The sequence below is a fragment of the Eublepharis macularius genome, chromosome 4 (genome assembly GCF_028583425.1).
Source record: "Eublepharis macularius isolate TG4126 chromosome 4, MPM_Emac_v1.0, whole genome shotgun sequence".
In the NCBI taxonomy this organism is placed as follows: Eukaryota; Metazoa; Chordata; class Lepidosauria; order Squamata; family Eublepharidae; genus Eublepharis; species Eublepharis macularius.
Window position 1 is genome coordinate 158,635,214 of NC_072793.1, and position 21,624 is coordinate 158,656,837.

General features: G+C 47.5%; 1 protein-coding gene across 1 annotated transcript; it reads left to right on the forward strand.

The window, feature by feature from the left end:
* The first annotated feature begins 772 nt into the window (after positions 1 to 772).
* On the forward strand, positions 773 to 21,146 carry LOC129327721 (CD209 antigen-like). The gene is made up of 7 exons (XM_054976476.1): positions 773 to 857; positions 4,050 to 4,139; positions 13,707 to 13,885; positions 14,016 to 14,199; positions 15,070 to 15,263; positions 20,297 to 20,409; positions 21,020 to 21,146. Exons 1-7 carry the CDS (start codon positions 773 to 775, stop codon positions 21,144 to 21,146), a joined length of 972 nt encoding a protein of 323 aa, XP_054832451.1.
* Positions 21,147 to 21,624: the final 478 nt, after the last annotated feature.

Sequence of the window (21,624 nt, forward strand, 5' to 3'; positions counted from 1 at the left end):
ATGGCAATAAATAAATGTGTTTTTTCAAAAGAATCTAACTATTTAGTGTTCATAGAAATCCATGTTATTGAAGTTATTTGGTATATGCATGGTTCTGCACAGCCTTATGGGTGGCACAGCTCCTTCCCATCATATAATTACTTGACCCAACCGTTCTTGACCCTGGGAGAGAATCCATTTCACCCAGTGCACAGATGCAAAAGCGTACTCTAGGCAATTCTATACCACAGAGAAAGAAAATTCTACCACAGCAGCTCCTGTTTAGCTGCAAAGCTGTTCATCAACTGCTCAGCTTGGATGATGGTGCGAAGGATATCTGAGCTTTGGCTCTTGAGTGGTTGCAGTCATCAAACATGGTGTGTTCACCAGCCAAAAATGCTCACCATGAAATTCATGGCATCTCTATCAATAATTGGACAGTTGTGCACAAATATTCCAAGGGGCTGCTGTGCAGCTGTTTCACACCTGCCTGCCCTTTTGAAATGCAGAGAAATAGATTGATATTTCAACCTACCTTTGAACAGGCCATTTTTGGTACTCTTGTTAACTTAGTGTGTCCATGTGGTGGTTTAGTGTGATAAGGTAGGGTAGAGAGATCAGGATGAAAATATTAATTAAAGTATCACCACCCACTCAGTGGTGGTGGAATTCAGCAGCTGAGGTGTGAATAGCACTTCCTGACTATGGATTGTGTAGATCGGTCACTTTTGAAATCGGCTTGCCAAGAGCAGACGGCTTCCCCAGGTCACAGAGAATAGATACTGTTTCCAGCATGGCTGGTGAAATAGTTTATGCTGATCTCACGATCCCTTCTGAACCTCATGCTTCAAGCCTGTTTCATCCAACTCAGCAGCTCAGTAAGTGAGATTTGGTGTCCTTTCCCAGATTTTATCTAGTCTGTTAGAAATGTTTTACCTTGTGAACCCGCGAGAATCAGAAAGCATGAATGAAACCCTCCATCAATAAGATAGGCTGGGGTCTTCCACGACCATGTCTAGACGGTTGTATATATATGGAGTTGTTAATGTGAATGAATAGGAATAGCCTTTGTACTTGGGGGAAATATACAGAACATACAGAAATAGAATGGTAGGATAGCATTGTTATTCCAAACTCAGATGTTACTTTTGAAGAATAGGAGGGATGATGTCTGTGTTGTGTGTGGTTTGATAATTCAGACTGTAGCCCTAAGCACATTTACTCAATGGGACTTTCTTCTGTGTAGAAGTTTTAGGTTTGTACTAATATAGGGTCCTGACCAGGATAGGCCAGGTGAGCCTGATCTTGTCAGATCTCAGAAGCTAAACAGGGCTGGCCTTGGTTAGTAATTGGATGGGAGACCTCCAACGAAGATCAAGGTTGCAAAGGCAGGCAATGGCAAACCACCTCTGTTAGTCTCTTAATAACATAATAACATTTGATTTATATACTTGCCATGGGGTTGTTATAAAGTCAGCTATGACTTGAAGGCACTCTCCACCACCACTACTGATATAGGGAATGACAGACGTCAATAAAAAATTAGTTATCATCGTAGCCTGAATAATCTTCTATTGTGGGACCAAATTAATCTTAACCCTTGGAACATCACGCATATGTGGCATTGTTGAAGTAAGCAGGCTGCTTTACAGAATACAAGAAAAAATGGTTTTCTTGGTGCGTATTTCTTAAAGGGGCTACAATTCTATGTGAGGTTTAGAAAACAATATGAGCTTCTGGTTAATTCTTTGCTGAGAATTACATTCAGTATAATGAAGAATTTGGGAAAACTCAAAAGCTTGTTTTGTGTCATTTGGTCAGGCTTAATCAAAGGTATTAAATGGATTCTATTTCGAATAAATCTGCTAGTCTTCCAGGTGTCACAAAACCCCTTTAATAGTTTTGCTATGGAGCACAGCTACCCATTTGGAAATGCATTCTGGAATTAACCCCTTAATGTGTGTCATTCCAGTTGTACTTTTTCACTCTAGTTGAACTTATTTTTGGCAGAACGCTTAGAGAAGTTATTTAATAATTGCAACAATCTGTATAAGATTTGTTAGAGCATTGCTGCAGACTGCCTTTCATCATTACTGAATATTTACAGCCCCCTGCATCTCCACAATGTTGCTCTTGGGCAAGATTGAGAGCCAAGCTACAAGTAACAAATGACACTTGCCTGGCAAGTGAACAGACTCAAGTGTATTCCTCCCTGTTCACTTGCCATTCGCTTGCGCTCACTTGCGCTTGTGCAAGTGGTAGCATTTCCAAATACAAAGCTAAGTTCAAAAGACAAATCTGTTCCTGATTTTCTTCCCTCCCTCAGCCTCTTAAAAAACAAAGATGTATTTTTAAACACTTTACTGGAATACGGAAGGCAATTTCATTTTTAAAATCCTGGTCTGGGTACTTATCAATAAATTCAGCTATGTGTACGAGTTTGAAAAAAAGCTCTTTCTTCACCCAGATGCCTCCATTTTCTATCCGGCAACTTCAGTCTAGATGAATTCCTCATCTGGAGTGGGGCAGAATATGCTCTTTCACAAGAGCCTTCTGTAATGCACTATGCACAGGTCTCTCCTCAAAGTCAACTCAGAGACTGCAGTTGGTGCAGAACGCTTCTGCTCATGTATTATCAGGAGCTGGGCAGAGCATGCATATTACTCCCATTCTGCAGTCACTCCATTGGCTACCCAACAGTTACTGGGCTCAGTTCAAGGTTTTGGCTATTACATACAAAGCACTTCACGGATTCTCATATCTCCAGGACTGCCTCTTAGCCTGCGCTCCTATCAATGGCAGATTTTTGCAACTGTACAGAGCCTTCTGCAGGTGACACTCTGCAAATGGCAAAGTGAACAGCTACCTGTACATGTGCATTCTCTGTAGTGGCCCCTACTTTATGGAATGGCCTGCTGAAGATGACTTGCCATTAACAATGGCAAGTCTCTAATCTAGAGAGCCAGGTTTGATTCCCCGCTTCTCCGCTTGAAGCCAGCTGGGTGACCTTGGGTCAGTCACAGCTCCCTCAGAGCGGGACCACAAGTGACGCCTGACACAGGTTGGACACTTGCCAGCTTCCCTCAAGTTTTGATGGGAAATGTAGGCAGCTTGGCGGAATGTTGGACAAGTGACAGTTGAAAAGTCCATTGGACAGCAGTCAGAGAGTCAAGCTGTAAAACCAGGATGCCTACATTTCCCATCAAAACTTGAGGGAAGCTGACTAGTGTCCAACCTGTGTCAGGCGTCACTTGTGGTCCTGCTCTCAGTGCTCTCTCAGCCCCACTCACCTCACAGGGTGATTGTTATGAGGATAATAATAACACACTTTGTAAACAGCTCTGAATGTAGCATTAAGTTGTCTGGAAGGGCAGTATATACATCGAATGTTGTTGTTGTTGTTGTTAAGATGTCAGGAAAGCTCACACTCTCCTGACTTTCTGTAAATTGTGCAAAATTGAATTCTTCAGGAGGGCTTTCTTACACAGATACTAGGATTGTGCTGTAAGGAAATGTAAGAGTGGTATATAAGCACCGTTGTTGTTGTTACTATTACTACTACTGGGTTATTTCCATGTCGTCTAATATGTTACGTCAAATTGCTTGTTTGTTTCAGCATTGTGTTGGCTCTGTATCAAATTTCTGCTTGTTTACTGAGTTCTGCAATTTGGACTCTATTGTGTTGTTTATTGAATGTCCCAGCCGTTGATCATATTGAAAAAGGCAGACTATAACTTAGGTAAATAAATACATAAAACGAATAAATAGAAACTGACCGTTGGATCCAGCCCTGCGTAACCAACATCACTTAAGGCTATTCTTCCCATCCACAATAAATGTATCCCGTAACAAAAAAATTATTTTGAATTTGCTTAACAACTTTTGATAAAATTGTCATTGAAAAATTGGATGCAAATAACGTTGCGTAGAGAAAGCCTCTCCCCACTCCAGTACTTTTTAAAGTCTCTGCAACATTCTTCAACACACCACCAGTTACTGGGAGGCAAAGTCTGTGCTCTTCTTCTTCTTGCATTCCTCGATTTTCATAAGTCGGCTGCTGCTCTTTACAGATGCACCCCAGAATCCCCGTTGGCACCAGATCATGTTATGGATCGCCTGCTTTGGGATAGTCATTCTAGTGGCAATTGTACTCTTCCTGGGTGAGTAACAAAGGATTTTATAAGCACGTGTACTATAAGGACTTGTGGTTTTTGTGTTTCCCGGGTTTTTCTCTTATCTACCAATAGTATTTTGGAGAGTCCATCCCCCTCTTCACTCTCTTACCATGAAATAAGGAATTCTAGCTTTAAAAAATGGGCAATTTCTGTTCAAGCCGATCCTCTAAGAAACTGCTTTTCACTCTCCTAAAAAGGAAGCTAGATACGATCTTGCTGGTATTCTGCTTATTTTTAGCACTAGATTTCTGTGAAAATGTTAAGCAATGAGTGGGAAGGCTTTTGTGGCATGTGATAGGAAGTGCCTGTGGGCAGTGGCTGATCTAATTAAAATAATTACTTCTCTAGATGGATAAAGCATGGGAAAGTTTTAAATATTTGACCCACTGAGTGGCCTACCCCGTCAAGTGAGATCCAAAGCCTGGTGCATACTGGGTGTCACACGCTTTCTCATTGGCTTTGCTCCTTGAAGAAAATGGATACCATGTATTTACAGATCCAGAGGGGTATTTATAGAGCTTTATGCAGGGCTTTTTTTTCTGGGAAAAGAGGTGGTGGAACTCAGAGGGTTGCTCTCAGAGAAAATGGTCACATGGCTGGTGGCCCCACCCCCTGATCTCCAGACAGAGGGGAGTTGAGCTTGCCCTCTGCGCCGCTCAGCGGTGCAGAGGGCAATCTCAACTCCCCTCTGTCTGGAGATCAGGGGGCGGGGCCACCAGCCATGTGACCATTTTCAAGAGGTTCCGGAACTCCGTTCCCCCGCATTCCCCCTGAAAAAAAGCCCTGGCTTTATGTATATAGAGAGCTTACATCCACTGGATGGGTGACCTTGAATTCAGGATCAGGAGGCTATCACCCATTCACTTTCTCCTCACGTGATGTGAACCTCCTGTTCAAGTAAAGGTCCCGAAGCATACTTGTTCGTATCCCATTCCCTGTTATCAATGTAGCACGTGGAAGGTGTTCCTTCTGAATGAAGGCCGAAAAGGAATGTCATCATGCAGAATCTCCTTTGGAATCTTTCAGAACAAAGGTTATGTTGGGAATGAAAGTGGAATGCTCAGGAATTGACTTCTGCTTCTAGTGGCAAAAATCAATTTAAGGGTAGGTATTTCTGACTCTGGAACACTAGTCTCAACTTCGGTATATAAACGCAGTAACAAGTTTGTTCTGCTAATATTCAAACCTGAATGTATTAAGAAAGGAGTAGAAAATTATTTGGTGGGATACAAAATTTGGGAGGTAGTGCTAAAGAGATGCATGAGTAAAGGGATAGTAGCGACCACACATTTTGCTTCTCTGTACTGTCTGTCGCTGTAAGTATGATCCTACTGGATAGTTTATATGTTGTTTAATATGTCAGTCTTAGAATTGCTTACGCTCTGTTTACCTTGCCTTCAACTCTGTATTAGGTACCTGCTAGTTTTAAAGCTTTGCAAATTTGCATTTATATAACCTGTTACATTGTTTATTAAAATGTCTTTGAAGTTGACTGTACCGACTCACACTGTATAATCCGCCTTGAGTCTCAGTGAGGAAGGTGGACTCTAAATAATGTAAATAAATAAACTTTCTTTAATAAAATGCATTGCTTTCAACATAATGCTGGGAAACTATACTGTATCAATACTATCCTGCCACATAAAGTTGTTGTAAGATTTATTACTGAGATCATGTGTGCAGGCAGTTAGGAAAATCTGTGGACATCATCAGTCCACTTACCACAGGCTGCTGACCATGTGACAGTAAAGAAGCTTTCCTTGGGAAGTTTAACCACTCTCAGAAGGCAATCAGCCACTAAGCTATTCCTCTTTCCTCCACTGTCTGGAGGCTAGCAAGGAAGCTGCCAGACTTTCACATTAACTGTTTCTTCACAAAAACTGGGGGAAATTGTCAGTCCTTGGCAGGTAGATCCCAAAGTCCCTCACAAGCAAGCACTCCAGTGTCTTGGTTAAGGTAACTTTATTGGAGATCTATACAGTACAAGGTGTTCACCCTATGGTGGTCATTGGCAGAAGTGATTATTCAAACAGGTCATTTCCACACGACCTACCTTCCTCCAGAACATCGTGGGACTTCACAAAAAACATGTGGAAGACAGCGTCTTCTTGCGCAAAATCGCGCCAGGAAGATGCAATCATCCAGAAGTTTTGTGCAACATCGCGTCTTCCTGTCGTGATTTCATGCGAGAAGATGCTATCTTCTGCGTGTTTTTTCAATGTTCCGCAACATTCTGGAGGAAGGTAAGTCATGTAGAAATGGCCAGGGATTAAGTTAGATATAGGACAACTTCCCACCCTGGGGTCCGTTGCATTCTGGCATGACCTCCCCCACCCCCCGCAGAGTGATGTGGGAACTGATAAGGTTATTCTAGACACAGCACAATGTTAAGTATTCATCTATGAGAACGGATACATGAGTTGCTTTGCACATCTGGCCTCCAAGGCCACTTGCTACAGAAATGAAAGTACATATTTGCAACTGATAACAATTTAACAGGCAAACCATCCCTCCTTAGTTCAGCACAGTTCACACTAATAATTCAACCTAGAAAGCAAAACACAGGAATACATTGATGGCAGGGATGCAGGCATGCATTCGTGACAAAAAAAACCCACACACATACATAAATGAAACCAAATATACCCTCCTAGCCAGCCGCCATGTCTCTTCTTGCACACCATCAAAGGGATTTTTAATTTTTTAAATGGTAGTTGACGTATTGCTATAACAGTATATTGTTATGTCAATTACCATTTCTTTAAAACAAATGTGAAAAGCTCCCCTGAAGCTGTGGGTCAGTAGATGTCAGTTATGAGGGACTGAGCAGAGAAAATGTAAGGACATTCACCCCATTGCTGCTGCACTTCAGTAGCAGCCACAGTGCACTGTGAAAAAGATCAAAGTGAATTGTATTAAATGCACTTAAGTAGACAAAGAAAGCAAGTCCCAAACAGTAAAGTCTGCTAATGAATGCTAGCTTAGATAGGTTGGATATAAAGGCTTTGTTAGAAAACACTTGGATAGGGAGTTTGCTTTCCTTCCATCTATCCTCCTACTTAAGTTCATTGTCTCAACATAATGGCTGCATTGAAATGATACATATGATGTTAGGGGGTACCCCAGACCCATCTCACAGTCACATGAGCTCTTGGAGATTCACCTTAAAAACTTGTTTGTTGGTGGGCATGACTGCAGATGCTGCAAGGAGGGAGGAAATGTTCCTGCTTTCCCCCCTGCACCATTTTTCCTAGAACAAACAGCTACAACATGATCCAGTTGGCCCCTTTCTTGAGCTGCTGGTGTCCCCGAATATGTGGAGCCCAAGGAAGAGGCAAACAGGCTCCCTTGTGGCCATTTCCACTAGGGTAAAAGGCACAACGGGGAAGGCGGAAGTCCCTCCTCTCTCCTCACGGCACTTCAAGACATGCCAAGTGACCAAGTAGTTTTTAAAGGTGAGTCCCCTAGTGTGACTGTGAGACAGGTCAGGGGACCCTGACATATCTCACATTATATGTATCATTTAGATGCCCTGGGAGTACAGGTTGGGGAGGGGAGAGCAGCATTTTTTCAAAGGAGAACCAAGGGCAGGGAGATGTCCGGCATTAGTAAGAGATGGCTGAAGGCAAAAACAGTTTCGCCTTTGACTGATCTGATTCCTTTGATTTCCTGGATCTTGCTGAACAGATCTCTTGTTCTTCCCTTTTTGTTGTTCTCATCTTTTTTTTGCACAGATGATTATCATAGTTCTATTTGCCTGTCTCTATGCAAATAGCGGGAAAACTGCATTTAGAATTCTGATTCTATTTCTGTCACCTTTTTGCTTTTGCTTCTTGTCTGTCTTTGGCAACTTTAAGACTTTCATCTATCATTCATCTTGACTTCTCCTTTCTTTTGGTTACAGGGATAGCTCTTTGCACATTCTTCCTTGATGATAACCCTGGTTTCAGACCATAGTTCTTCCAGTTCCCAATATATTTGACATAGTAATGCAAATCTGTTCTTTTCATGGTCTTTAAATTGTTCAGGCATTTTGTTTAGATTATATTTTGGTACTATGGTTCTTTTAGTATTTCTCTTGAGCTTTATTCTAATCCTACTATATAATTCCCTTAGCGTCTTTCCGACAACACACATTGATCCTGGTGCGCCTACGTGGGGCGCACCAGGATAAAAATGTGCTGTGGAACACCGCCTCTGGAGGGCGCCACTGGCAGTGGATGGCCGGCGACTGCCCAGCCCTCTGCAGCCGGGCTACTTAGACCACCTGGAGGAGGGCGGTGCAGGAAAACTGCCGTGCCTGCAAGCCCTGGTGTAGTCCAGGCAACGAGGTGAAGCACCTGGCGCCCTCTCAGCCCCACCGGAGCCACTCTGCTCTCAGCGGGGCCAGGGTGACGGGGTGGAGGCAAAGTGCCCCGTGCACCCTCAGCCCCACTGGAGCGACGCCATGATGCTCTCAGCGGGGCCGGGGCGACAGGACAGAGGTGAAACGCCGAGGGCCCTTTCAGCCCCACCGGAGCCATGCCGCTCTTGGTGGGGCCGAGGTGGTGGTGCAGAGGTGAAGTGCCTGGTGCCTTCTCAGGCCCAATGCTCTCGGTGGAGCCTGGATGCGTTGTGCCCCAGCTCCAGGAGGTTCACTCCCGTGCATCTCAACCCTCCACAGACCCCCTTTGCCCCTCTATCTGCCAATCCTCCCCAGACCCCTCCTGCCTCTCAGCCCTCCCTAGACCCCCCTTGCCCATCTACCTACCAATCCTCCCCAAACCCACCCTTGCCCCTCTACCTGCCAATCCTCCCCAGACCCCTCCTGCCTCTCAGCCCTTCCCAGGCCCCCCTTGCCCCTCTACCTGCCAATCCGCCCCAGACCCCTCCTGCCTCTCATCCCTCCCCAGACACCCCTTGCAGCTGTACCTGCCATTCCTCTCCAGACCTCCCCTTGCCCCTCTACCTGCCAATCCTCCCCAAACCCGCCCTTGCCCCTCTACCTGCCAGTCCTCCCCAGACCCCTCCTGCCTCTCAGCCCTCCCCAGACCCCCCTTGCCCCTCTACCTGCCAGTCCTCCCCAGACCCCTCCTGCCTCTCAGCCCTCCCCAGACCCCCCTTGCCCCTCTACCTGCCAATTCTCCCCAGACCCCTCCTGCCTCTCAGCCCTTCCCAGGCCCCCCTTGCCCCTCTACCTGCCAATCCTCCCCAAACCCCTCCTGCCTCTCAGCCCTCCCCAGACACCCCTTGCAGCTCTACCTGCCATTCCTCTCCTGACCTCCCCTTGCCCCTCTACCTGCCAATCCTCCCCAAACCCGCCCTTGCCCCTCTACCTGCCAGTCCTCCCCAGACCCCTCCTGCCTCTCATCCCTCCCCAGACACCCCTTGCCCCTCTACCTGCCAATTCTCCCCAGACCCCTCCTGCCTCTCAGCCCTCCCCAGGCCCCCCTTGCCCCTCTACCTGCCAATCCTCCCCAGACCCCTCCTGCCTCTCAGCCCTCCCCAGACACCCCTTGCAGCTCTACCTGCCAATCCTCCCCAGATCCCTCCTGCCTCTCATCCTTCCCCAGACACCCCTTGCCCCTCTACTGCCAATCCTCCCCAGATCCCTCCTGCCTCTCAGCCCTCCCCAGGCCCCCCTTGCCCCTCTACCTGCGAATTCTCCACAGATCCCTCCTGCCTCTCATCCCTCCCTAGACCCCCCTTGCCCATCTACCTACCAATCCTCTCCAAACCCGCCCTTTCCCACCTGCCAATCCTCCCCAGAACCCTCCTGCCTCTCATCCCTCCCCAGACACCCCTTGCCCCTCTACCTGCCAATTCTCCCCAGACCCCTCCTGCCTCTCAGCCCTCCCCAGGCCCCCCTTGCCCCTCTACCTGCCAATCCTCCCCAAACCCCTCCTGCCTCTCAGCCCTCCCCAGACACCCCTTGCAGCTCTACCTGCCATTCCTCTCCAGACCTCCCCTTGCCCCTCTACCTGCCAGTCCTCCCCAGACCGCTCCTGCCTCTCAGCCCTCCCCAGACCCCCCTTGCCCCTCTACCTGTCAATTCTCCCCAGACCCCTCCTGCCTCTCAGCCCTCCCCAGGCCCCCCTTGCCCCTCTACCTGCCAATCCTCCCCAGACCCCTCCTGCCTCTCAGCCCTCCCCAGACACCCCTTGCAGCTCTACCTGCCAATCCTCCCCAGATCCCTCCTGCCTCTCATCCTTCCCCAGACACCCCTTGCCCCTCTACTGCCAATCCTCCCCAGATCCCTCCTGCCTCTCAGCCCTCCCCAGGCCCCCCTTGCCCCTCTACCTGCGAATTCTCCACAGATCCCTCCTGCCTCTCATCCCTCCCTAGACCCCCCTTGCCCATCTACCTACCAATCCTCTCCAAACCCGCCCTTTCCCACCTGCCAATCCTCCCCAGAGCCCTCCTGCCTCTCATCCCTCCCCAGACACCCCTTGCCCCTCTACCTGCCAATTCTCCCCAGACCCCTCCTGCCTCTCAGCCCTCCCCAGGCCCCCCTTGCCCCTCTACCTGCCAATCCTCCCCAAACCCCTCCTGCCTCTCAGCCCTCCCCAGACACCCCTTGCAGCTCTACCTGCCATTCCTCTCCAGACCTCCCCTTGCCCCTCTACCTGCCAGTCCTCCCCAGACCGCTCCTGCCTCTCAGCCCTCCCCAGACCCCCCTTGCCCCTCTACCTGCCAATCCTCCCCAAACCCCTCCTGCCTCTCAGCCCTCCCCAGGCCCCCCTTGCCCCTCTACCTGCCAATCCTCCCCAGACCCCTCCTGCCTCTCCCCAGACCCCCCCTTGCCTCTCTACCTGCCAATTCTCCCCAGACCCCTCCTGCCTCTCAGCCCTCCCCAGGCCCCCCTTGCCCCTCTACCTGCCAATCCTTCCCAGACCCCTCCTGCCTCTCAGCCCTCCACAGGCCCCCCTTGCCCCTCTACCTGCCAATCCTCCCCAGACCCCTCCTGCCTCTCAGCCCTCCCCAGACACCCCTTGCAGCTCTACCTGCCAATCCTCCCCAAACCCGCCCTTGCCCCTCTACCTGCCAATTCTCCCCAGACCCCTCCTGCCTCTCAGCCCTCCCCAGACCCCCCTTGCCCCTCTACCTGCCAATCCTCCCCAGATCCCCCTTGCCCCTCTACCTGCCAATCCTCCCCAGACCCCCTTGCCCCTCCACCTGCCAACTCTCCCCACACACACCCTATGCCAGCCCTCCCCAGCCCCACCTTTCTGGAGCCTGTTGTATTTATTTGCACAACGGGCTTTGTTTCTAGTTTCTAATATTAGCCATTTGTGATCTGTATCACAATAAGCTCCTTGTCTTGTTTTAGCAGCAAGAACAATCATGCAACATACATATTGGTTATGCTTTCAAGATGTTTAGCCTTCTACATTATGTGTAGGGCATTGTATTTAAATTATTATGAATTTTATTTATATAAATACCTTTCTCGTCCTGTCTCAAGATGGATTTTTCAGGCAATGTTCATTAATATCGAAATGCAGATTTTAAAGGGACAATAGGGGCAGCAGCATCTGAGCTCTAGATAAGGAGTTTTGCAGGTTTATCTTTCTCAAGATCACACAAATGAAATGATTCTCTATGGTTCTGAGGTGCTCTGCAGTGGTTGTCAAGAGTTCTGAAAGCAGGAAACCCTATAGTAAATCCAGTTCCATTAAGTGGTTCCAGTAAGACCCATTCATCAAAATATCTTCCTCTTATCCAAGGCATAGCTGGTGTGTAAATAGGGATGATACTGCTATTATGAAAAAGTAAAAGACTTAAAGGGAAATCCCTTTTTAAATCTCTCTCTCCCCTTTTGAAGTGTTGCAGTTGAAAGCTGAGAAAAATAAACCTGGGGATGCCTGTTGCCCACCGAAATGCAATTGCTCATCAGACCATTTCCAGTCTCTTCTACGAAGCCAAATTTGCAACCAAATCCAAGGCAAGTCTTCAGTTAAAATTAATATACTGTACCTTTATTTTGCTGACTCCTTAGACAAGGAAAAAATAGCAAACCTCTTTGCTTCACAGATGTATTGCATTTGAGATCTTTTTAAAGGCATTTCATCTTCTTTAAACACTGTAGATGTATTTATATAAGTGTTAATAAATGTCAGTGGTTTATTCCAGCAGTAACTTCAGCAGGAAAATACTTTATTTTTGTATTGTTTACCCTGCCAACTTGCTCTGAATTGTCACCTTTCATGTTGTGTATATTCAATGCCAGACCTCTGGAGGGGTCCAGTCTGTTTCTCTATTATCTTAAACTGGCAAGCAAGCAGTATAGCTGCCTACTAAACTCCCAATTACCTTATAATTGTGTCCACAGTTGTAGAACAGTTTACTACTGCAGTAACTTCAGCAATAAAGTATTTCACTTTAATAATGTCCACACTGCTACCTCAGTGAAAAAGAAACTGAGTTGACAGTGCAGAAAATAGCACCTCGCTACAGCTGTTTGAGAGTATTACTGTAACACCCACGTTCGCACAATGCTTGCTTTGCCAAGTCTGTTGCCCAGGATGAAAGCAAATGGCCTCACATAGCAGGTTCTTTGCTGCTCTTCCGCTCCTCCCAAAACAAATATCAATGTTTACATGAATTCTGGTGGTGGTGGCTCTGCCTCAGATGCTCCTCCTCTTCTCTTCACCTAGCGTACATAGAAGCCCAAGTTCTCTTCCACATAAATGCACACTTTCTCAGGGTCTAAGCCCAACTTAGCTTGATGGGCAGGTCTTCCTTCCAAGTGTGGAGCTCCAAATTGGTTACAATTGGTTACATGGGAGAAGACACAAGGGGGGAGGGCGGGGGAGGGGGTGTTCTGTGGCCATGGGAACTCCAATCTCATCCCTGCAAACCCTGTTAGGCAGTTCTTCTGACTGCCAACCACAGACCTCCTGTATTGCTCTATGGGATTCCTGGTTATAAAAGGCACTGTGCTCCCAGGCTGGCTTTCAGTTTCAGCAGGCAGTGGAGTGGGAGAGAGCTGTTGCTAGCCTTTTGGGAGAGAGACAGGGAGAGTGGATTGGAGCTGGGATTTTTTCTGTGTAGTGGGATAGGGATCTATCCCCTCTGGTTCCAGGGCTGCTGCCAGGCCCTGGGGCCAAGCTCAGTGGGCACCTCGGCTGAAGGCTCACACTGATTATTATTATTAGCAGTGCTCAGAGGGCAGCAGGTGCTTTGCCCTCGCCCTGGCTCCACCAAGCTCAGCATGACCCAGCTCCAGCGGGGCTCCGAGGGCAGTGGGTGCTTCACCCTCGCCCCAGCTCCGCCAAGCATGGCGCGGCTCCAGTGGGGCTCAGAGGGTGGCAGGTGTTTCCCCCTCACCATAGCTCCACTGAGTGTGGCATGGCCTAGGCTCCAGTGAGGCTCAGAGGGTAGCGGGTGATTCATCCTCACCTGGTCGCCCCGACTCCGCCGAGCTCGGCATGGCCCAGCTCCAGCGGGGCTCAGAGGGCTGTGGGCGTATCACCTCTGCTCTGTCACCCCGGCTCCATCGAATGCAGCACAGCCTGGCTCCAGTGGGGCTCTGAGGGTGGCACATGCTTCGCTTCCACCCTGTCGCCCCAGCTCCATCAAGCACAGTGTGGCCCGGCTCCAGCGGGGCTCAGAGGGTAGTGGGTGCTTCACCGTCCCCCAACTCTGCCAAGCGTGGCATGGCCCAGCTCTGGTGGGCCTCAGAGGGTGGTGGGAACTTCATCCTCACCCCGTCGCCCCTACTCCGCCAAGCTCAGCATGGCCTGGCTCTGGTTGGGCTCAGAGGCCGGCAGGCGCTTTGCCTTCACCCCAGATCCATCCAGCATGGAGCGACTCAGCTCTGGTGGGACTAAGATGGTGGCAGGCACTTTACCCTTGCCCTGTCGCCCCATTTCCGTCTAGCCTGGTGTGGCCCGGCTCCTGCAGGGTTCAGAAGGTGGCGGGCACTTCATCCTCGCCCTGTCACCCCGACTCCACCAAGCTCGGTGTGGCCCAGCTCCAGTGGGGCTGAGACGGCAGCAGGCACTTCACCTCTGCCTCATCGCCCCAGCTCCGTCTGGCATGGCCTGGCAGGGCTCAGAGGGCGGTGGGTGCTTCCCCTATCACCCTAGCTCCACCGGGGCTTGTAGGCACATTGCTCTTCCTGCGCTGCCGTCGTCCTCCAGCTGGGCTATGTAGCCCAGCGGCAGAAATCTGGGCAGACTCGCCTGGCTATCCACTGCCAGTGGCGCCCTCCGGAGGCGGTGTTTGATGGTGCCCTTTTTATCCTGGTGCACCCGTGCAGGCGCACCAGGATAAATATGAGTCATCTGAAACCCGCTAACATGATTATGTTACAGGATATGCTGCTTTCCCACCCAAATAGTGCCCCCAAGCTGGGGAACAACTGATATAAACCTTTTAAAAACATTAAAGTAACATTTAAAATGTATATGCAAATACAAAGAGCCCCGTGGCACAGAGTGGTAAGTTGCAGTACTGCAGCCCAAGCTCTGAGTTCAATCCTGGCGGAAGCTGGGTTCACATAGCCGGCTCAAGGTTGACTCAGCCTTCCAACCTTCCAAGGTCAGTAAAATAAGTACCCAGAAGCCGCCAGCATTCCGGGAGTGTGCTGCTATTTTAAGGAAGTGAGGAAATGGCCAGTGTGGTATGCTCATGTCCTATGTGGCATGGCCTAGGATGAGCAACCTGGAGGTTATGGATACTGACACAGAACAGGATGGGTAGCTAGCAATACCACCTGACTGACTGACTTGAAGCTGCTGCTGCTGCCTGCCCAGTTGCCTAGGTTTGCCTAGGTGCTGAGCCCGCACCACCCAGCTCTAACCAGAACCTGATCCCCAGCCACCAGCTGGAATACTACTCAGCCTCTGCAGGCAGATCATTAGCTGAGAAGCAAGGAGAGATTCCTGCACTTGTAGTCCAGAATCTTCGCTCATTATAAATGGGAGATTAGTTAGAAATGTTAATAGCATGTCTGCCGCTTCCTCCCCAGTAAATTCCATTTGTCAAATCTGCCCTCCACACTGGCACTTCCACCAGGACAAATGTTACTGGGTATCAACGGATTTAAAATCCTGGCATGAAAGCCGAAGCGACTGCTCAGCAAAGGGGGCTCAGCTGGTGATAATCCACAACAAGGAAGAGAAGGTAAGAGAAAAAACTTTACATTTTCATGATGTTTTGAGTTAACATGAGGCCAAAACTTTCTGACCCAAAGCATTTTTGTTAACGCAACTGATTCAGGGAACTACTTAATTCATTATTTTAAAATTAATTTAATAAAGTGTTATATTGTCAGGTCTGTGATACTGTAGTAGCCAAATGAATCCTTGAAAATATGAGCCTTTTCAAAGTTAATGCTCAGTTGGAAAGTGAGCAAAGTTCAGGACCAAGAGCCAGCTTGGAAGAGACTGGAAGGGAATCTACTTATCTACCAATGTTTCTAAGAATCAAGTTCAGTGGGACAAAGCGGTTGCACTCCACAAAATATGAGAAGAGACTGAAATGATTTAATGCCGCTTTCTCAAACAGGAGATTTTTGATGTGTGCATGCGCATATGCGTGAGCGTGTGCATGTTTTGTTTGAGCGAAAGAGACAAAGATGAAGTTGGTTACTGGATCTCTGTTCCTTATTCACAGTTCCTAGTTCCTTATTTGCAAATTCAAACACAAATATTTAAGAAAATTGAAAAGCTCAGCTCCCCAAAATAAAGTTTGGAGGAGCACATATCATGCACTTCCATGTTCAGAGGACTCTGTCCTCCAAGTGGACCTATGTTGGGTCCTCTCCCAAAGCCCAGTTCTTGTGCTATCTGTTGGCTGCCATCAGGACAGATACGCAGGCAGAAAGTGGGGGAAAGCTGCACCCCAAAACAATCTTTGGATCATCCCGAATCACCCAGCCCCATACTCCAGAGACTGTCCCCTACAAAAAGACGTGCTGGTGCCAATCTAAAGACTGGTTCCGAAACAAAGAGCTCCTTTGGGCTGCCTCCCAGAAGCTTGTATTGGGAAGAGATGCAAATAAGGAACTGGAATGGCACTCTGCCCTCCAGGTGGACCTATGCTGCCCCACAAGAAATGTACAAGCAGGAAGGGGGGAAACTGGACCCTCAAGCAATCTTTGGATCACCCCGAATCACATAGCCCCACAACCCCAGAGACCGTCCCCTACAAGAAGATCTTTTGAGTTTAAAGTGAGGCCAAAAGCTTTCTGACTCAAAGCATCATTATTAATGCAATTGATTTAGGGAACTATTTGATTATTTCTAAATGCATTTTACGTGTTACATTGTCAGGACTGCAGTATCCATATATGTATCCTTGAAAATGTTTTCTTTTTTTAGTAAATTTTTATTTTTTTTTTAATTACTAAAAGACACTACATTAAAACAAGGAAAGAGGGAACAAAGGGGGAAAGAATAAAAACAACATAATCACATACTACACACTACAATTTATGACATCCCTTCAGGCTACAATTATTCAAAGTTAAACTTTCTAGTATATTATTAGATTGGTAGAGCTTATAAAACACAAAGTACAATCAGGCTCAGGTCTCCTTCCCCCCCTTGCGTCTCGGTCTCAGTACTCTTTGCGCAGCTACAATAGCTGTGCTTGCTCCCTCCTCCCCCCTCCCCCCTTCAGGCTTCGGATCTTCTTCTTGGTCAAACTCCTGATGATCAAGTATAAAGTTCCTCAATTGTGCTTCAGATATTATCTTATAGGTTTGGTCTTTGTATCTAAACCAGATGCCTTCCGGAAATAACCATTTATATTTTATATCACATTTTCTCAGAAGAGCCGCAAACCTTTTATATTTAAATCTTCTTCTCCGAGCCAAAAATGGAATATCCTTCAAGATCTTTACCTTATTACCCAGAAAGTCCAAGTCCACATTAATCGAATTATATAGGATGGTGTCCCGAAACTTCTTAGATGAAAAGACGATAAAAATCTCGCGAGGCAGCTGACGCTTCGTTTTATATTTTGAAGATGTCCGACAGACCTCTGCAATATCGCTTCTCAGCTCTTCTTTAATTGCCTCTGTGAATGCCGCCAAAAGCTCCGACACCAGATCCTTTAAATTTTCACTTTCTTCCTCTTTAACATTTTGTAAACGCAATGTCATCTGAGCACGGCCCACCTGCAACCCGATTAGTTGATTTTCCAAAAGCTTTATTTCTTTAGTTGCGGTTCTCATGAGCGTTGCATCTCCCGAGCAGATTTCTCCGCCTCGAGCGCTGCATCTTTAATGGTTTTCACCTCGCTTTCAGCTGAGCCAACCCTTTTTCCGATTTCACTTAACATATCAATAAAGGGCTTCATAGCTTCAGCAACAGACTGTTTGACAACCTCTTCAAGATTTTCTCCCTTCCCCTGCAGCACAGCCAAAACCGACTTTCCCACAGCGGGACTCTGCTTTTTCGTCGCCATCTTGGGGGGGGGGAATCACCAATTAAGTTCCAAAACTCACTGAAGGGGAACTTATCCAAACCCTATTAAGCTTCAGATTCCTCCAATCCTTCCCTCTGCTTGAAATAACAGAAGGGATTTGCTTACTTACAGGCTTTCACCTTAAATCTGCTTGTTGCCGTTCTCCATGGCCCAGCAGCACGGAATGTACTGTGCACGTCTGCCGGCCTCCGTAGGAGCAAACAGGCAATTTACCCCCTGCATCGTTTTCAGGGGGCTCTTCCCGCGGCGCTCTGGACCCTGACCCTCTGACTGAGGATCCTGGGGGTTAGCCTTCGCAGGTTAACTGCCCGGTCAGGGTGCTCAGACGCTTCCTCCTGGACCTGCAGAGAGGAGCGTCCGACATGGCCGGGAAAACGAAAACAAATCCTGTATCCTTGAAAATGTGAGCCTTTTTCAAAGTTCATGCTCAGCTGGGAAGTGATCAGAACTCAGTGTGGCAATGCAGATGCCCACAGTGAACCCATGAGCCCCTGAGATCTGTGTGGCATCCCTGAGCCTCCACCCTTCCTAAGATGTAAACACTGCCTACTGGAGGGGATGATGGGATGCTGCAATTGGAGCCTTGCCAGGCAAGCCAAAGAGTTTAAAAGGTGGATGACTTGAAGGGCTCTTTTGGAGCTCAGAGCTGGAGCCAGAAATCCATGGCCCTCATGGCAAAAAGTAAGCAGCAGAGGCAGAGCAGCAGTGAGACAGCAGTGGCATGAGCTGCAAAGAAATGGTTGCTTGAAGTGCTGAGGCAAGTTCCATAGCACGAAAGTGGCAAGAGGCCAGCAGGAAGAGAGGCTGAGACAGAAGACAGCCAGGAGCATGAGGAGCCACTACATGTGAGGGCAGGGCCAAAGGAGATGGTCTCGCCTCCCTCCAAGCCTGGAAAGAGTGCAGAGCAGGAGCACCAGGAGGGGGACACCACCAGGCAGGCACAGTCTTGACTCGGTGAAGGGGACACTGGGCTTGCAAGAGACTGGAGGGGAACTCAAGTATATATGTACCAATGTTTCTAAGAACTAAATTCAATGGAACCCAATGGCTGCATTCCACAAATTTTGATAAGAGGCTGAAATGATTTAATGCCACTTTCTCAAACAGGAGACTGGGAAGGGACTGTTGTTGTTGTTGTTGTTTTCACTGACTCTCTTGTATCAAAAGACTTGAGGGTGCAAAGTGTAAACCCAAAACATCTGGCGTAATTGGATGAAAACACTAGTATCTCATGTGGGGAAACTCACAAGTCCCATTTCTGCCCACACAGGGCTTGAAAATTTCACAGCCATCTCTACCCTGTGAAGACCCTCTCTTCCTTACTGCTGTGTAACCTACTTCTCTTTAGGTATTTATGCTGCACCTGCTAATCTTGAAGAATATCTCTTGCTAAAAGTCTAGCACTCTTTATAGCATTGCCAATTAAAAGCTTCACTCCTGCCCCCACTAGGGGAATGGGATCCCTGTACACAGTTGACCACTGACTGCTGCCCCTCCCAGAGGTGTAGCATGGGGAGGCCAGGTGGGCGGCCATTCCGGGCACAAAATTTTGAGGGGGCACCATGTCTATGTCCCCCCGGGAGCACCCCTTCATCTCTGCCACCTGCCTCGGCACCCAATGAGCTGGGCACCCTGGTGGCATGGCAGGCGGCCCACCTCCCCGCCCCTTCGCCGGCTCTGTTGCCTGCCTCAGAGCCCAGCAAGCTGGGCGCTTAGGTAGTGAAGCAGGCGGGGAGGCGAGCAGGGAGACAGCCCACCTTTCCGCCCCTTCATCTCAGGGTGAGAATTGCTACCACCTGCCCCGGGCATCCGTAGACCACGCTACACTGCTGGCCCCTCCCAAATTGTGTGTACAGACCCCTAATGCCTCTGAAAGTAAATAGTAGGCCAGCCCTTGCTGGTGGTTGCTCCTGTCTTTTGCATTGCTCTCTTTCTCAGTTAGAATCTTTGGGGTTATTAGACAGAGTACTGGAGAAGGTGGTCAAAGACTGGAGGATAACAGCCATATGTATACTTCAGAATGCCACTTGCTTGGGGTTCATAGTGGGGACAGCTGTGTTTTTTGTGACATTGATTTCTAAAAAACATCTGGTTAGCCACTGTAGAAAAGGGAATGCTGGACTAGATGGGGGTGCCAAGATTCTAGTTTGCCTAGGGCACCAAAAAAACTTGGGTTGGCCCTGGATGCATTACCATACCAAGTAAATTTGCTAGATGGCTTTTGTGTGGGGAGATTAGTCGTACCTACCCCGGTTTTCCCTCATACCTTTAGCCTGTAAAAAGCACTTAGCACTCTCTGAGCAGATATACAATAGAGATCCTAGTGTCATAACTCTGAGAGCAAGAACTTCCATCATACCTAATTTTGTCAAAGTTTTATATGCCTGACTTAGAATTCCAGCCAATCTAGATTTTCTGCCTTTTGAATGAAGCAGCATTTCCCTCAAATGTTTTATCTATTGAAAATATCAATTGAATATATCCCTACCTCTCTGACGTTTGAAGCTCCAATAGGGTCTGGACATTGGGTGCCCTGGAAAGTACAGCTGCCTTTCTGGAACTGAGATGGAGGCCCAAGGGGGGGGGGAATGGTTTTTTGGAAAAAATATTTTAGAGGGTTTTTTTTAGCCCAGTTCTGAATTATGTAATGAGAAGTTTGCCCATCACTAGTTGTTGACCACACTTTCCTCGTGTATCAAATGTTTGTTCTGTTTATAATACAGGACTTCTTAAAGCGGATTACAGAGAATGGACAGAGTTACTGGATTGGACTCTCCCTCTCTTCAACAGAGAAGAAATGGGTGTGGATTACAGGTCATCCCCTTGACCAGAATCTGTAAGTTTCTCCTTTTTCAGGATGCCTTTCCATTTTTTAAAAAGCTAAACAGTAAAGCATGAAGTATCTAGGTTGCATGATACAAAGTTCTTGCGGCTGCCATGAAGACTATCAGAGATATGATGAGAATATCCATTACATAATCCATATATTGTTTATAATAAGCTTACCCCCAAGCCTGCATCTTGTTGGGGAGTTTTCTGTCATGTATTTTGTCTCTGCAGAGGGGGCATAAATCCTGTCTAATGCCGCCAGTGCTGCACTTTTGTCCAGGTCTTAGGATTAGTCAGTGATACTTTTAAATTTCAAAATGGCAGTATTTGATATTCTAATTTATAAACAATGTACATTTAGGTTTGATATAACAATAAGTATTGCATATTTTTGTTTCCCCGTAACTGAAAAGAATGTTTTGTTTCTTCCCGTAGATTCAACATTTTTAGAGATTTTATGTTTCTACATATTGATTGTTACAAAAAGGACCAGGAACTAAAACTGGGAAGCAAAGGCAGAGCTGGGGGAGAGACAGAGGTGGTTTCTTATTAGGACAAGGAAGAATTACCACAGCCTTGATTCCTGATGAGGAAGCATCTCCTCCTTTCTCTTGCAGGTTCCAAGATCTACCAAGCTCTGCTGGAGATGGGTGCTGTGCAGGAATAAAGAATGGCAAAATTCAATCTGACACCTGCACTGCTATACATCGTTGGGTTTGCCAGAAGGATCCCATTTTGTTATGATATTTTGATTGATATAATTATTATTTGTAATTTCATTATTTGTTGGGAACAGAAAATCCCATGAGAAAAATGCACCTCTATTTTCACTAAAATACCTTGTTTTGAAATTTTGTTTCTATTTTGTCATGTTGAACTGATGATGTCTTACCTGCCTACCTGCCTTGTCCTGTCTCTGATAAAAGGTCTGGCAATGGACCCAATGTGCTGCCTACACAGGCAAAGCAGCAGGCAGAGCCCAGTGATATCTCTCTCCCCCGACCCCGCCCCAAACCATCTTGCAGTGGTACAGTATTAAATTTTGAAATGAAAGAGCTCTTAGGGCCCCCAGGAAACCTATACAGCAAAAAATGAACTATTTCTCTAACACACAGTTCATTGGGATGAGTAATAAATCCAGTATTAGGACAGGAGCCCAGATGGAGTCCCCAACCAGATGAATCTGTGAAGCTCATCACCTCTCACTTTAGAAGGTAAGCAG

Bases quoted from the DNA above. Each gene is read 5' to 3' on its own strand.
- LOC129327721 (XM_054976476.1), top strand. From the start codon at position 773: ATGGCTGGTGAAATAGTTTATGCTGATCTCACGATCCCTTCTGAACCT. The intron at 4,140-13,706 runs GTGAGTAACAAA...CTGTCGCCCCAG, and splicing joins GGCAATTGTACTCTTCCTGG to CTCCATCAAGCACAGTGTGG. The intron at 14,200-15,069 runs GTGGGTGCTTCC...ATGGGAGATTAG, and splicing joins CTGGCAGGGCTCAGAGGGCG to TTAGAAATGTTAATAGCATG.